At 44.8% G+C, this 18336-nt stretch overlaps 1 protein-coding gene across 1 annotated transcript in view; it reads right to left on the minus strand.

Moving 5' to 3' along the window:
• Positions 1-18336, minus strand: part of ttc27 (tetratricopeptide repeat domain 27) — a 174091-nt gene continuing 155755 nt past the window's right edge. Inside the window, exons 17-20 of the mRNA XM_079512396.1 lie at positions 9867-10064; positions 8815-8926; positions 2642-2742; positions 1-1832 (exon numbers count right to left, since the gene is read on the minus strand). Of these exons, the coding sequence (XP_079368522.1) occupies positions 1707-1832; positions 2642-2742; positions 8815-8926; positions 9867-10064 (537 nt within the window). The 3' untranslated portion in view covers positions 1-1706. The remainder of the gene's footprint in view (positions 1833-2641; positions 2743-8814; positions 8927-9866; positions 10065-18336) is intronic.

Here is an 18336-nt window from a genome sequence, read left to right on the forward strand (position 1 = left end):
TTTTTATTTCATCACTGGTGTTTTTAGGCTGGAAATGTGGCTTTGATCATTTAGTTTGGTATGTAAACAGACGGCTGTGTAGTGAAGGGAATCGTGTCTTTGATGCTAACCAGTGCCTCAGGGCATTGTCATGTACTTTGCCATCTCATACCTGTTGATTCTCTTACACTGTGTGACACTTTAACATTCCAAACACTCAGCTCCTCAAATGACACACAATGCATTTACGACAGAGGCGAGTGGCTTTACAAATACAATACCACTAGATTCATATCCGCCTTTATAATAAGGCACCCGCGATAGGTTTTCCCTTCCAAAGACAAAAGGCAGGCCATCTTTTCAACTGTGACAAAGTGACACAGGCAAAGGAAAACATCATACTGTAACTATGATGGTCATAAAAACACACACAGAGAGAGATAAAAACCAAAGCAATGTGAAGGTCATCTTCCCATTGGGAGAGAAGAAAAAAGCCATCAGAGTGAAGATGAGGTGATCCTCCCTGTGCTATAGCTGCAGGGCATGGTGATGAGGACAAATACATCATGTGCATGTGTCTGTACCCGAGTGTGTGTGTGTGTGTGTGTGTGTGTGTGCATGTGCATATAGGCGAACATTTTCTCACCTCTCTGTCGGAGGACTGTGCACTGAAGGATTGTACATGCATGTGTCCAGGCAGTGAGTGTGTGCATCAAACAGGCGTACACACACACACACGGCACGCACGCACTGCGCATGAGCACTGCATGGGATGACACATTCATTCCCAGTGCCTCTGAAGTGATGAATGGGCACACTCTCGGCTCCTGTCTCGGGAGCGGCTCTAAGATTTCCCTCACATTCTTACACTCCTCATTTTCACAGCAGTCGGTGACACCACCCTCATACCGCCCCGGGCCTGGGGTTTGGGTTGGGGGCGGGGGTCCAGCGTCCGAGCACACAGAGGGGGTTGTTAGAAGAGCTGGTGCAATGTAGTAGTAATAATAATAATAATGAGGCTGTATGGGCCTGGCTTGTTTTCCTGTTTATTATTTTGTATTTAGGACTGCAAGGCAACAATTTTATGATTGCTTTCTGCCAGTGTTAAACTATAGAGTTCATGGTGTGACTTTTGGACTGAGGAGCAGTACGTTTAAGAGGAGGGCTGGGGAATGAAAATTCCTCTGTACGGTTACTGGCTGGGATACTTAAAATTCAATCCAGTAGCAGCTCTAATATAATGATGTTTTTCAACACTGCTTTAGCTTGAATGAAGGCACATTTCGTTGAGATACAAATTATATTTTCTGCAGAGAAATGAATAGGAAAATTGATTAAACTGTGATAATCCAAAATCTTCAAATCCAAAATGATACTGAAGTGGATATGGTACCGGAGACTATGGTACAATACAAGCCTCACACCCTCCACATTGACCAACATGAACCATAATAGAAAAACACATTTTGAACATACATGAAACATGAAAATAAACATTCCTTTGGCTTTCCATTTCCCATCAGTCAGTTTTTAGCTCTAGCATCACAAGTAAGTTGCTGTGGTTTGACACACGATTCTACTCAAGAAAGTAGGAAGTGTGTGCCAAGCAACAGACACAGCTGATCGTAACGTTTCAGTCTCGATTCATTTAGTGTCCACTATTGGAACGTTTCCATCGTGACTGGACTGCTGCTAGAGGAGAAAGCGCCTGTCACACTCGAGGAGGGTCATTGTGATTGGCTGCGCAGGGCGTCACTCAGGTCCTGCAGCTCTGTGATGAGCTGCTCCAGTTCTGTGACACTGTCCCTTAGGTCAGCGCTGATCTCTCCTGTGTCCACGTCTGTGTGAGTTTGCTGAATGGAAGAAAAGATGAAGAGGAAAAGGTGAAATGATGCTTGTTTTTATCTCATTCTGGACGAAACCCCCTTTTGGTGTTTTAAGCACATTTATAGTATATGTATATATATATATACATAGTATATAGTAGTATATATAGTTATACTACTATATACTGTGGCGCAAATCTTTGAATATAATTTGTTGCTGTCGGGAGGAAACCTCATAACTCCATTTTTGAGGTTTTTGATTTTTTTTGGCATAAATCAGTGCTATTGAACACCCTTTACGTCCGTGTGTTGTTTCGAAAATATTGAACCAATGGAAAGTGCTTTGGACAAAACCTCTTAACTCCATTGTACCCTCAAAATGTAATTGACAATATATAAAGTTACAACACCAACTTTGATGAGGCTGTATTGCTTTGTTTTAAAAATATAAGGTTTTCTTAATTTCCTGAAAAATTTATATTTTTCCTTTCCTGAAAACTGAACATTTTGGAGTTATGAGGTTTCCTCCTGACAGCAGAGATATATTCTTTCACAGTGAACGTTTTTAACTCAAATCTTTGCTTCTGGAGGGTGCCTGGAACAACATCTTTTCAGATGGGGGTCCGCGGCCAAATACAGAAAATTCCGGGGGTCCTTGACATGGAAAAGGATGTGCACCACTGACATAGAAACATAGGTTTTTCAGAAAACTGTTGGGATTTAGAAGCCTTTTTTATTTTAGAATCGGCTCAGAGCATGTACATGGTCGAGAACCTTCGTGTAAATGACTTTACGATTATTAGTGTCTGTCTAATAATAATGGGATTGCACAGTACCTTGGCTTTGGTGGCCAAACTCCTCAAACTGAGTCGTGTGGAGGACAGCATCTGGAGAGCCTCCTGGGGTTTAGTCTTCGTCTTACTGCAACTGATGGTGACTGACGGGAAGAGATGCGGAGAAAAACTGATTTATTAAAAATCACACCCGTGTGAAGTGAGGGGCACTCATATCATAGTACATCATCATCATACATCATCAGTGAGGGGCGCTCTTATTATCATGCATCATCATACATCGTCTCATTCCGACCAATCACAATTTCTGGGATGCTCAAACAATGACACAATCTCCCATCATCTTTCCGGCCAATCAGAATTTGCGTCCTCACTTTCGTCTTCAATGGTTGTGTTTACGCACTGTTTGTGTTTACCCAAATACTCAAAGCTGGCCATTCATTGTCAATGGCATACAATATTTGTGTTTACACAAACCCTCAAAGCTAGACATAGGAGGGGCTAGCGCCCCTCAAAAAGGGTCATTTTCTAGTGGCGCTAGCCCCTCCTATTCCCAGCTTTCCGGGTTTGTGTAAACACAAATATTGAAGACAAAAGTAAAGATATGAGGATGTGATTGGCCAGAATGAGATAATGTATGATGATGTATGATGATGAGAGCCCCTCACTTCACACGTGTGTGTTTTTGAAGGGCGCTAGCCCCTCCTATATACAGGTTTAATGTTTGTTTAGTTCAATGTTTTAAAAACGCCATTGAAAAAGAAGAGAATTTAATGTTTGTTTTGTCACCGTTTGTTTTATATCATCATTACATCACCTAATCATAGCAACATGAGTTAGATGATAAGAGCGCCCCTCACTTCACACAGGTGTGATTTATTTATGTCCGTTGCACCGTGTTTGAAAGAGGACAAGAACAATGTTCTGTGCTCTCTGCCATCATCTAATAAAGACTGATTCAAAACAAATGTTTTTGACAAAGACTGAGCGGAACAGTATTTGAGAGGAGAGACGACGCGGTAGACTAACATTTAATCAAGTTAAATGCAGGCAGAATGAAAATTCCTGTGAAACACGAATCTAATCTCACTTCATTCAGCAATTACGGACGGACATGCTGCTTAGTGTCCAAGAGTATAGCAGACAGTCTGTAGTTGCACTGGACAGCTCCCAAGAACCAATGCATGTAACTGCATCTAGTGCTGGGCTATGCAGAAAGCCCCATGGAACAGATACAGACAAATCGGATTTGTTGCTTGCACCCTTGTGTGCCAACCCCGGGAAATCTCGGGTTTCTTTAAAGGAGCATTCAGTGATTTGGGTGATTTGGAAAACCACCCAGTCCCGCCCCGGTAACAAAAGGTGCACATGCACACGCTCTACAGTGGGGGGAAGTGCAACAGCATGTGCACTAAGGCCCGCCCCCACACATGATTGGAGGAAGGCCCCTCTCATCCTGATTGGATGAAGGCTTTGCCACCCACCACCAAAACTGAAACTAGGGTTTTTTGACCCCAGGGGCTCACTGGGGACAGGGAGGAACTCCTTATATGGTCAGCACACTCTATAGTAGGGAGGATTATCCAAATAAATAAAAAAAAGAAGTGATTTTTGAATGAAGCGAAATCACTGAATATACCTTTAATTTAATCCGTAATTAATAGAAATGTATTTACCGTCTGTTAGCTGTTTTTAGCATCCATCGCTAGCCTCTGGTGGCTGCCATGGTGTGACGTCATCGAATACGCGCACGCACGCGATCTAAAGCATCTTTAGGGGCTCAGATTGCGATCTAAAGCATCTTTAGGGGCTCAGATTGCGATCTAAAGCATCCTTAGGGACTCAGATTGAGATAATGGACGATGTTTAGACCTTAATAAAACTTTAATCTGACCTCGCGAGTTTACATCTCGCGAGATGTAAACCAATGTTTACATCGAGAGATGACGCTCTGGACTGAAGCTACGTGTCATCACACAATCTCTTCCGGTTCAAATAGATGTGTAAAGAGGGTCATTCTATTGGATTTTCCTGGCACCTGCTCTGAGTGGAGCCACCAGGTGGCGGCATATATTCAGTTTTTAACCCCGAGAGAAATTTACACTCCAGATTTTGTGAGGATTCTCTAATGCACTGTACACGAGGAGTGAACGGGAAACCTGCTTTCTGTGCTATTGTGGGTGGGGGGATTTGGCAAAAATAGCTTGTAGATCGGCTATTTTCAACGAAGATATTTCTTGGAGTAGAGGGGGAGAGGGAGAGGGAGGAGTACAGACCCCTGGGGGACTAGTCCTGTCAACGAAGTATACATGGTTTAAGTGTTTAAATGTTTCCCAGTGGGGGTAATGAGGCCAGGGGTCATCGACACGGAGTCACAGGCTCCACAGGGCTTCCCGGGGGTCTAGCAGGGACCCAGACCTACAGTATAGGTGAACCCACGGAACCAATGGCTAAATGCATGACCAACAGATACCACATTCAGTGTGGAGCACAGGATGACGGATGGATGGAAAAAGGTGGGTGGATGGAGGGCAAAAAACAAAGTGCACCACCTCTCCTGAGGTAGGGCAACGAGCGAGCGAGTCACCCTTAACCCCAGGACGACCTTTCGGGATGAAAGAGAGTGACTGAGGTCGGGTCGGTGGAACCGTAACGCCTGATTTATACTCGGATACGCATCGTGTCACACACCAAATCTAGCAGATGTACTCACTCACAACAACACTTGTGAGCTTGTAGATTGGCTATACTGTATGTCAGGGTTCCCCAATTAATTTTCCTCAAGGGCCATATTTTGACTAGGGAGAATTATTTTTCATTAATTAATTAAAAATAATTCTCAACCAGTGGTCCGGGGACCACCAGTGGTCCTTGAGGGGGTGCCCAGTTTGACATGCATAGGCTACTGACCCCCATTTAATGCCATTTATATCTGGGACACCCCCGAAAACAAAAAACAAAAAATTCTTCCAGGGGCCACAAGGGGGCGCTCCGCGGAACGCAAATGGCCCGCGGGCCGCCTATTGGGGAACCCTGCTGTATGTGGTGAGCGACACCGGCCCGCAACCACGTACAGTGCATAAGTCAGGCTTATAAGAGACTGAACAAAAGAGAATACAAATGGAGGAAAAAGTGGCAAGTGAGAGAACAATAGACAGATGAAACGGGGCTGCTTGAAGGCACTTCATAATTAAATAAAAGCTCATTCGACGACAAGACAGGATAATTCAGTTATACGTTGTTTGCAGACGTAGTAAAGAGTGTTCTCTTAACGCATTTTGGGCGGGAACCCCTTTTGGTGTTAGCATTATGTTATGCTTTAGCTATTGAAAAATAGCAGATCTACAAGCTCATAGCGCGCCACCGAGTGGCGCGCTACGAGCTTGTAGGTCTGCTATTTTTGAAAAATCGAAGAACGACTGACATAGAAACATAGCTTTTTCAGAAAACTGTCAGGATGTAGAAGACATTTTTAGAATCTGATCTCAGGTCAGAATGGGTTAACCTTCCTGATTTCATGCTATCAGGCGTACTTTAATTAGTGGCTGAAAGTGAACTGCCGCCTTCTAAATAGGCTCCATGCTCATCAATCATCTCCCTTCGCTCATAAAACTGACGTCCCGTTCGCGGCGAATGCAGTCTTGCGAGTTACCGTTGCGATGTATGTGCGGTTAGATGGCAAAATAAAGATGTCTGATGTAAACACAACTCTCTCTGCACATGCCAGAGCAACATGCGCCATGCGATGGCATGCTGGTTTAAAGTCTTGTGTACTGTACACACGTCCAAACTACCATTCGACTATGCATCTAATATTATGGCACTCCGCACGTTGAAAATTGTACCCTGAATACTCCAATTATAGCATCTATTAAAAGGGACAACTAGTAATTAGTGGTTACTGTGTGTGTGTGTGTGTGTGTGTGTGTGTGTGTGTGTGTGTGTGTGTGTGTGTGTGAAAGAGAAAGAGTGTGACAGAGTAGGGGAATGGAGCCTGTACGAAGTTGACCCCAAGTGGCTTACAAATGAATACTTAGACAATGACCTATATCGGCCAGGCCTGTTTAATCATCTCCATTATCACCGTCCCCGACAACATGATCAAAATGGCATTTTGAAACCCCCCCCATCCAATTGCTCAATTAACCTTCCAGCAAACAGCAACAACATTGTGCAGCGTCTATTTGGGTGCATCTTTACAGTCTCATCGGATGTTATGCTTTACTCAATTGTCGGGCGTTTAAGAATGAGCAGCTTCCCCTTTTTGTTTAAGGTCAAACATATAAAGTTTGAGTTGTGTTCCGAGTTCTGCACATGACAGACTCTCTACACACAAGGCTCCATCCCGTGGTTTAAAAGAAGGGCTCCGAAAACAAATGGATTGTTGCTGCGTGATACTTGCTGGTCTGATGACAGAATATTGATAGGCCATTTCCCCGCAACGTAAGGCTCTTCCTCTGTCTCGCTGTTTACCGAGTCACCTTTTATCTTCCTCTCACACGCAGGGAAGGAAAAACAAAACAAAACAAAAAACAATGCCCGGAGCCCATTTCCCCTTTTCTCTCTCTCTCTCCCTCTGCTTCTTGTCGCGGCAACGCGGCAAGCATTTTTTTTCCTGCCTTCGCTGTGGCTGGAAAGGTCAAACTGCTGTGATTTATGAATGTTGTTCCCTCTCTCTCTCCTCGCCTTGTTCTGGTTTATCTGTCCTGTTTTTGTGGACTCTCTTTTCATTGATGTCTTGTCACTCGGCAGAATCCTGGCCCGGTGGGGGCTTTATGCCAGCCTCAGAAGAGATAGGAGCCTAGGGGGGTGGAGGGTGTGGTTCACCTCTTTGTCTTGGGGAACCACTAGCAGCTACTTTCCTACAGAAGCAGCGACCTGGTGGAACGGATCAGAGATATGGTATGGTGTCTGGTGACATCTTATCTAAATTCAAGGGATGGGCTAAAGCTGGGTGTTTTATAGCATCTCAGATCCTGATCCAATAGTTGTTCTTCATATTGTGATAGTATCAGGATTGGTTTTCAAAGCAACGGGTGTATGTTAGTGCTGGTTTTCTCCACCATCCAAACGCATTTAGATTTCAGTGAACGTATCGGGAGGCGGTCTGGCTGCGCAGGACTAAGTGGAACTGGAACGGGACACATCGGGATTCACAACACACTGTGTGCGTCTGTGGGTGTGTGAATTAGTGAGACAGAAAGACTGAGTGATGTGCAGCGTGCAGAGGATGAGAATCATACAGCGGTGTGACAAAGAACAAGGTGTATGTATCTGCCACTTGTGTGACCTGGGTAAAGATGAGCATCACACAGCCACTGGGAGGGAGGGAGGGAGGGATGGAGGGAGAGACAAAGAACGAGAGAGAGAGGGAGGGAGAGAGACAGAGAGCGGGTTGTAAGGAAAGACAAGTGTGTAGCCGTCTCATTGCTCTCTGTCACATTGCTATTCCTTACAGGTTGGCCCCCAGTAGCCCCCCCCCCCCCCCCCCCCCCTCGCCGACGTTCTGTCTAATGTTTAATTCAGCGCAGTCTCCTGTTGTAAAGAAAGCTGGGCATCCTGAGATTAACAACTTTACTGGAGTCAGGCTATAGGACACAGTGCTGCATCTGCCTCACGTCTCCCTCTGCCCCCCCCCCTCCCCCCCCCCCCCCCCCTCCCTCCCTCCACTCTCCACCCTTGGAGAAAGGCAGGAGTGATAGTTATGGCCAGACGGAGGGGCGAGCAGCTTGTTTGCCTTTTTTGGGGTTGTTTTTGTTTGTTTTTTGACCATGTTCATCCATCACTGGTTTCCCTGGATCTAGGGGAGACGTGACATTAAGCCTGATCGAGTGCCTCGCCTCGCCTAAAGACGCAAATGTACCGCAAAGTGTCACACGTGGCGATGGCGTGCTGAGAAATAACGTTAACGGCGTTGTTAGTGGCGAGGTCATGTTTGTGTATTTTGTGCCTGTGTGTGTGTGTTTGGGAAGAGTTGAGTGTGAGAGAATGGCTAGAGATATTAAAGCCTCTAATTACAATAAAAATAAATACATTTACTGTATTATATGAAAGACTCCACTAAAATCTGAGTGAATATAAACATTCAAAACCATAAAACAAGGTGGGGTATAATAACAGCATGGGTTCTGGGTTCAATGGATCTGAGATTATGAATTCACAAAATGTGGGCGATGCGCATCCTACTACGCGCACACGCAGGATGAAGCTCTCACCGTTTCCCATGTCCACAGCTCTCTTTATAACTTCCTTGAAGGTGGCGGTGTCTTTCTCCCATCCGCCCACTTGGACTTCACAACGATGAGCCTTCAACAGGAACTGCAGTGCCTGAAAGATGCAACGTCACACGATTATTGGTAAAGATGGAGTAGAAGAAAAATAAGCTATAAATGTTTCAGCCGAGTAAATACAAACAAGCATTCAGAAACGCACGCACGCACACACACTATATATATATATATGTACTAATAGCAAAATACGTATGGTTGGTATGAGTCTCTGTTTTCTGCTATATACATATGTATATATTTATATATATACATAGATATTTATTTTGAGAGTTTATCTATTTAAGTGTTACAGGTATATGGTCTTGCGCAGCCAGGTGGCATTACTATCATTTTGCTACACTGCGCAGGTCCATACTAACCCTCGAAGGTATGAATCCCTGATTTTCCTTCAGGTTTCTGTTTTCCTCTGTTACTATATATATATATATATACTCCGTACAGTCTATGTGAGTCTTGAAATCCATCATACACCATGAAGCCAACCGACGTCTTTAATATTATTTTCGCAGAAGCAATGAACCAAACAGGTTAATCCCCTACATAAATAGCACTAATCAACAGGGCAGGACCCATGGCCACTACAGCGTGACTAGCCAGAGAGCGGGGGGGGTGGGGGGTCCCGAGGAGAGGGGAGGTGCGATGACAAATCATGGCGCTGCCATGGGCCATAAGGTTGCACTTACACTGTGACTGGGGCCATAATGAAGAGAATAGCTTCATCAACAACCCACTGCGTATGTATGGCGTTAAGGCATGCGAGCCATCAATCATCACACGGGACGTGCGGAGTGGCGTTAAATTAATCTGCCGCACGTTCGTTACAACCACCTATAAGTTATTAATGAGCCTATAAATAGCTTATTAACAGACGACGGGTCCATTATGTGTAGTACTCTTCCGTGCCGTGTGTGATGCATCGCGTGTGGAGTTTGCATTAGTGACAGTCATAGGGATGCTGGGATGTCGTTTGGAGTGACCTTTTCGTTGTCCTCTGGGTTGGTGCTGTGGCCGTCGCCGCACAGCTTTGCATACATCCGCCATATTTGGGCGTCGGTGCTGTGGCGGGAGGTGACGCGGCCCATGAGCTCTTGGACTTTGGGGCGGAGCGATGGCACCTGCTCGCCGCGCTTGTCCGGTAGGTTCTCCACCACCGCCCGCACTAGAATCTCCAGAATCTGCAAAAGGAAAAACATGGAGCTGTGGGAACGGCATTGGAATGTAAAGGAAATGCTCCAGGCGCTATCACGTCGTGCATACCATAGAAATGTATTATGGTGACGCCATGCTTTTGCTGCGTCTTTTGCATGTTTCTACATCTCCCCGCCATAGCACACCAACAACGCAGACAACCCATTAACCCATTTTGACCTGAGATCAGATTCTAAAAAATGTCTTCTACATCCTGACAGTTTTCTGAAAAAGCTATGTTTCTTTGTCACCCGTGTGAACTAAGTGGTGCAACTCCCCCCAACCCCCCCCCCACCCTTCTCTCTCTGTCTCTCATTAGCAGGCAGCAGTGCAGCACTATCTCTCTCTCTCTGTTTCTGGCACAACAGCGCCACTTTTGGTAGTCATTGGTACTCGTGCTCATAGTGACATAGTTAGGTGCATAGGTGAGGACACGGACATTGCTGATTGTTGGAGTGGTTGCACCACTCAAAAATAGCAGACCTACAAGCTCGTAGCGCGCCACTCGGTGGCGCGCTACGAGCTTGTAGATCTGCTATTTTTCAATAGCTAAAGCATAACATAATGCTAACACCAAAAGGGGTTCCCGCCCAAAATGGGTTAAGTTGGAATAAAAAACAGCCAAAAGATAAGTTTCGTGTCTTCTCAAGATCCATCTTACAAAAATAATTTAATCAAAAATAATTGGGAGACACTGCAGTAGTCCACCACCACCTCGAGCCATGAGACATAATGATTGGGAGACACTGCAGTAGTCCACCACCTCGAGCCATGAGACATAATGATTGGGAGACACTGCAGTAGTCCACCACCTCGAGCCATGAGACATAATGATTGGGAGACACTGCAGTAGTCCACCACCTCGAGCCATGAGACATAATGATTGGGAGACACTGCAGTAGTCCACCACCTCGAGCCATGAGACATAATGATTGGGAGACACTGCAGTAGTCCACCACCTCGAGCCATGAGACATAATGATTGGGAGACACTGCAGTAGTCCACCACCACCTCGAGCCACGAGACATAAAACAAACCCCAAACACGCAGCGATGTCACTCAGTAAGGAATGATTACCACGTATATAGTGTCTGTGAAACCCAACCATGGCATATGGCGTTACACATCAATACCCTCCCGCCAGTAGTTCCATACCCATCTGTTTGACTGCGGCACACATTGCCTGGGCCTTTTTAAGAGGCGAGCCATTTGAGAGGGGATGTTTCACACCAGACAGTACTTCTGCATGGCTTCGGTTTCATATCTTTGCACTCAGCTGGACGAGTGCCATTTGCTCCTCTCTCTCTCTAGAATTTCAAAACATGTTCATCGGCTGCAGGCAGGATTGAGTGTGTGTGCCGTAACGGAAAATAAAATACAAAAAGAATAACCCAAACAAAGAAAGACAGATGTATTCATAATCGCAAGTATCGTCTGGCAATTAAAATGCCTTGTGTAAACAGCCTGCGGCGTTAAACAATAACAAGACATAAATTCCAACCCTTCTTGTTTACATACACTATGAATCAAATCTTCGCTAATGGGAATGGAGAACAATGTCTTATCTGATGAAGAAAGAAATCTTCTTTTGGAAGTGTAGGTGTGGATGATGCAGACTGCACGCTTTCACACGAACGGCACCTGCACACCAACACACTTGCATTCATTTATAATACTTCAATTAATGCCAGTGTTTTTGATATTCGATATTCTACTAATTCTACTACTACTATTCTACTACTACTATTCTACTACTACTCTACTTCTCTATTACAGTCTACTACTGCAGCCGGTCCCACACTTTTTAGACCCAACAGAGAAATGTATTGTCTCTAGTTGACAGTGAAAATTGACAGTGAAAAATAGCAGATCCACAACCTGGTAGATCTGCAATTTTCACTACTTCTTAAAAGCATATGATTTTTTAAGGAATTTTTATTTTTATTTTTATGGCTTTAGTCTTTATTTTATATTTTTGAGTGGTGCAAACCACTCCAATAACCAGCTTTGTCTGCATCTATGTGTCTATGTATGTGTGTACCTGTACGTGTGTGTGTGTACCTGTACGTGGGACCCAAAAAAATGAGCATGGTTACTATGGTCACTGACATTACGTCAGACCACAGCTGATCAGGCTATAGAAGACCTTGCACCACTCAGTTCACACAGGTGTGATTTTTATATATAGGGACAGACAGTAGGCTGACAGGAAATGGGGAGAGAGATGGGGGGGGGTGACATGCAGTAAAGGCCGTCGGGATCAGGAGTCGAACCCGCGGCACACTGCCAGACTGGATTACCAGCCAAGGTGCCTGGACCGCTGAGCCACGGCCCAGGCCTTAAGGAATTCTTTTGGTGTGAAATATTTTGATTAAAAATGTAAATAAAAAAATAAAAGAGTATACACTCGTGACCCATAACATTTGGTCCACGGCCCACAGTTTGGGCAACAGTGTACTACTGCTCTATTACACTCAAGTATTCCATAACAGTTTACTACTCTGTTACAATATTTTACTACACCATTGCACCATCTAGTACACTCTACTATGACTCTATTCCACTCTCCTGTTACTCCATTACAGGAGTCAGTGAACAGGAGACTAGGGGGACGGCAGGGTGGTGATATCAGAGGGAGACATCTCCGAGGTTCACTTCGACGTGCAGCCCAATAAATCCAGGAAGTGAGGTGGCGTATCGGGCCTCATCCTGTCTGCCCCCAGACTGCTCTGTCAAAATCCTCTATGTTGATTTAACTCTTGACCCGTACGGGTCCATTGGTTTTTTTTACACTAGCAAGAACTAAATGAACAGTGAGGATTTTCCGCCGTGGAGCGCGGGAATTATATTTATGAAGGCAATACCAATGTTACTATTTATAAAGCAGTGTTTCTCAAACATTTTCATGTCAAGGACCCCCCCAAAAAATTGCAGATCTACAAACTGTGACCTTGTAGATCGTCTATTCTAAAATAACAGATGCATATAGGTTTAAAGTACTCATGTGGCCTCCCTATAGTCACTTATTTTGCGCTTGTTTTCATAAAGACCTTGGTTGCAACTTGCTTACTTCCCTCACAAACTCCAGCAACACTGGTGGTGGTGGTGAGGGCACGCTGTTATTTCCCAGAAGGCAGTTCAGGTTCCTTTGAAGCGGTGGCCCTGGCTAGCGGTGGGTCTGTCAACGAGCAGCGGGAGTCCCAGGTGTCTGCTGGGATATAGGGTTTCTTATTTCCCCCTTTGATTCTTCCATGGGAAGGTTGGGAGCCAAGTCACCGAAACCCGACGCCCACGGTGGGCGCGTGCTCGTGGCTGCTACTGTACCGTACGTCATCGCTTTAAGTGGTGGGGGTGTGGGGAGCGTTTTTGGCATTTGTTGAAACGCAATTATGGGTCTGAAATTTGGAGGATTTCTAAGTATATAATAGCGTTATGTCTTTAGCTGCCACAAAGCTGTTTTGAGTGACAGACCAGACACTCAGGCCATCTCTCCAAAGTGTCAACACGTGAATCTTAAAAAGCCTGTGCTGCTCCATCTGATGACCACATGGTTTTACCCTAACCAGAGCTGCAGCACAGAGGATCCTAACTGCTCTATCTAATGACCATATGGTTTTACCCTAACCAGAGCTGCAGCACAGAGGATCCTAACTGCTCTATCTGATGACCATATGGTTTTACCCTAACCAGAGCTGCAGCACAGAGGATCCTAACTGCTCTATCTAATGACCATATGGTTTTACCCTAACCAGAGCTGCAGCACAGAGGATCCTAACTGCTCTATCTGATGACCATATGGTTTTACCCTAACCAGAGCTGCAGCACAGAGGATCCTAACTGCTCTATCTGATGACCATATGGTTTCACCCTAACCAGAGCTGCAGCACAGAGGATCCTAACTGCTCTATCTGATGACCATATTTTTACCCTAACCAGAGCTGCAGCACAGAGGATCCTAACTGCTCTATCTGATGACCATATGGTTTTACCCTAACCAGAGCTGCAGCACAGAGGATCCTAACTGCTCTATCTGTGACCATATGGTTTTACCCTAACCAGAGCTGCAGCACAGAGGATCCTAACTGCTCTATCTGATGACCATATTTTTACCCTAACCAGAGCTGCAGCACAGAGGATCCTAACTGCTCTATCTGATGACCATATGGTTTTACCCTAACCAGAGCTGCAGCACAGAGGATCCTAACTGCAGCAACGCTATAATCATCCTGCTATAATTGATGGGCTATGTACCAAGCAGCAGCACTACTACTACTGTGGCACACCAAATATAAGGATTGTGTGTGTGTGTGTGTGTGTGTGTGTTGTGTGTGTGTGTGTGTGTGTGTGTGTGTGTGTGTGTGCGCACGCGCGCACAACCTGGTGTAAAGTATAACTAAGTACTGTAATTTTGAGGTACTTTTTACTTTACTTCTACTCCATTACATCTCGGAGTCAAATATTGTACTTTTACTCCACTACAATTACTTGAAAACTTCAGTTACTAGTTACTTTGCAGATATAATAATTATTATAAAACTTGAAAATAGTCGATCTACAAGCTCACAACGGACCTGGGAGAGACCGCCTCCTCCTCCTCCTCACCACCACGACGCTACCAGCAGCACCGAGCTCTAGTCTGGACCCGTTCCAATCCATGCTACTAGAATGTTGGACCAGTTCCAAACCCCTCTGCCGGCGCCCGGCTAGCACCCCTATCAGACACTTTACCGTTAGCAGGCCACCCCGACAGCTGTGTTCCAACTGTTGGCTGTCCTGAATTTCATTGGTATTGTACGCTGTCATTGTAAAAAAAAAATATATATATATTTAGAGAGGAATTTGTGCTTTCTGTGTAGTTGTATCGATTGGATGGCAAATAAATCAAATCAAACAGTCCCTGACCCTGTAAATAGTACAGTATGTATTAAATGCATTTTGATGTATTATTATGTATGATGCCATGGAAAAACCATGTTTTGAACAATCATCTAAACAATCAGCTGTGTCAGGAGACAAGACAAGCCTAGTGAGTGCAGGGATAGTTTTTTAACTCACAAAGACCTGATGTCTATTCTACAAAATGTCTCCTAAATCCTGAAATAATTCTGAAAAACGTATGTTGCTATATCAGTGGTTCTCAAACTTGTTCTTGTCAAGGACACCAAAAAGGATATGCATTTGTGTGAAAAGCAGCAACAATGCGCTAGATTGGCTTTTGTTCAAGGTAGGTGGGCCCACTGGGATGTGTGAGGTCTGGTGGAGAGGTGATTCTAGTGGAATAAAAGACGTGCGTCCGCCATCCAGCATGGCTTTGTTTACATTCTGCACGCATAGCATGTCAGGTGGCTCGACAAAAACAGATAAAAACACTGAAACACACTGTCTGGCACTGCTGGCGGTTTCTCTCACCCATTTGCTTACTACAGTATGTGGGTCAAATACAAATAATGTGTTTGTTACTGCCTGGCTGTCACTCTGAAGCCGGGGAGGTGGCAAAAACAAAAACGGCAAAAATTCTGCACGTGCGCGCACAAGTTTGCGCGTGCATGTGCAGGGGGGCCCTTCGAGCTTCAGTGCCCAGGGGCCCCTCAGAGGTGCTAATCCAGACCTGCATCTATACAGTTTGTGTTGTCGTTTATTTTTTTGGCTGGTTGATGCTGTGTGAATTGTGTTAAATATATTTTTGTTTGTGTATTTTGCAGACCCCGCTTGAAAAGGAGATGGTTCATCTCAATAAAGAATTTCAGACATAGGGCAGAAGGAGGGTGCTTATGTAAGGTCTGTCACCGCGCGTGTGTGTGTGTGCGAGAGAGACAGATAGATAGAGAGATAGATAGAGAGAGCGAGAGAGAGGGGGGGGGGGGAGGAATAAGAGAATGAATCCACCCATGTGTCTCAACAGCATAAAATAACATCCCTCTCCCCAGGGAGTGTCTCTCTCTCTACCTCACTTTTCTTTTTTCTTTTGGCTCACTGAGAAAATGATAGGCCTCCCAAGTGGAAGTTCTACAGTTGCTGCAGATGTGCCCTCCAAAGCAGTGGTTCAATTTTTTTTGAATGCTTTTGAATCTCCTCTTCTTGGGGCTGCAATTGGGGGGGGGGGGGGGGGGGGGGAAATTACATATGCATTTTGGGGTCCCTGACCCTTGGTTTGAGAAGCACTGCTCCCACCGGTAATACATGAACCATCCAGCCAACCTCTGGGAGCTGAGACTGGGAGCCTCTAAATGAACCATCCAGCCAACCTCTGGGAGCTGAGACTGGGAGCCTCTTCGCTGCAGTGACAGTTTTTGCTGCTAAAACTTTCTACAACAATAGGTTCGGGCTGCTACGCAGACCGTCAGGGTAATGTTTTAAAATACACAATGCAGCACGAAGCGGCACGTTGTGAGCTTGTAGATCTGCTAATTTGTTTGCTTCCGTGTCGTGTACCACAGCTTATCAGAAAGCTGTCACCCTGCCTCAAAAGTAGCTGTTGGGGAGGGAGGGGGTGGTCCACAACGAGTAGAATACAATGTGTACAACTGACGGCTTTCTTTGGCTACGGACGGGGAACCTTCCTGCAGCTCTGTCTTGGTGGTCATTCCAACATGGAAGCATTTCCATGGCTGTCCGTTCAATTTGAGTACCCCCCCCCCCCCTTACAAAAGGTGAATGAAAGTGTGAAAATTAATGACCATGTCAAATGTCCTAATAAATCATTTTGACTCTTTCTTCTGCTTATCAAATGCAGTGTGAAAAGCGTGACAACTTCAAGAGGAAAACCAAATGGATGGTAAGACTCCCACTGTGTCTAGTTATGGTGTGAAGAGAGAAAGTAAGTTGAACGACAGGCAGACTAAAGGCTTGGCGGCTTATATTAGTACAAAAATAAAATAAAATAAAGAGCAATAAAAATAGAACCAGAGCAAAAGACAGATCAATTTACTCTCTGTTCTAAGACACTGTCAAAAAGAACTGATCTAGAAGATAAGAGAATTGTTCTTTTTGCAGTGGTGCAAGACTATAAATGACCACGTTTGGTGCTGTTCTATATTTGTCAGAATCAACTTTGTATGCATTCGTTTATGGAGTTTCTCCTGTGCCTCTTCACTGTACAATGCAAGTTTGGGGAGCATATTTTGAATTATCAATGTATAATCAATGGAGCAATTATTTTGTATTTATTGCCTATACCTTTGGAAATACATCATGGTAACAACACAACCCAACCTCTACCACAGTGGTCTAGCCCAGGGGTCTTCAGGCTAATAAGGACCTCCTAGCTGAGAGAGAGAGAGATGAAGAATGGACCTCCACTACGTATTGTATAAAACTGTGTTGCAAGATTTCAACTTTTTCATAGATTTAATTAGACGTGTCTAACAGCACTAGCATTGGTGTAGTGGGTTGTACTGTATGTTGGATTCATGTTAACCCATTTTGACCTGAGATCAGATTCTAAAAATATCTTCTACATCCTGACAGTTTTCTGAAAAAGCTATGTTTCTATGTCAGTCATTCTTCGATTTTTCAAAAATAGCAGACCTACAAGCTCGTAGCGCGCCACTCGGTGGCGAGCTATGAGCTTGTAGATCTGCTATTTTTCAATAGCTAAAAGCATAACATAATGCTTAACACCAAAAGGGGTTCCCGCCCAAAATGGGTTTTAAGGTGTGTTTTCTGATATTTACAGTAACCATTTAGACCCTCAATCAACACCAAACGTCTTTGCCAAAATAGCCGATCTACAAACTCTCACAACGGCTCGGAGCACAGATCCCACACTGACAGCGGCAATCCACACTGCAGCGGAACCCACACTTCTGTGCCTTCTCTTCTCTTGACAACATTCTGTTGGAGTGGAATGCACTGCGCCGAGCGGCGACTTCAGTTGTCTGTCAGTAGCCTCTTCAAAGTACTCTTTCATTCTTTGTCTATTTCAGCGTATGCTTATTCTACCCCCCCCCCCCCCCCCACCCTGAAGACACAAAGGAAAACAAAAAAGAAAAAATGAGCCAAGATATAAAGACGTGAAATATGAAGATGGGAAGAAGATGAGAGAAGGATGGAATGAGAGGGTCGAGGGAAAGAGGTGGGCTGACGAACGGGTGCTTCCGAGAATAGATCTGATTAAGTGTTTAACGGATGTATGACGCAGACTGTCACCGCTGTTCAAGCAAAAGACCCTTCAAAGGTGCCACTCTCCCATCTGTATAAATAGCACAGCAATTTATATATATATATGTGTGTGTGCTCTGTCAAATAAAGCTTGGAAGT

The sequence above is a fragment of the Electrona antarctica genome (genome assembly GCF_951216825.1).
Source record: "Electrona antarctica genome assembly, chromosome: 10".
Lineage (NCBI taxonomy): Eukaryota > Metazoa > Chordata > Actinopteri > Myctophiformes > Myctophidae > Electrona > Electrona antarctica.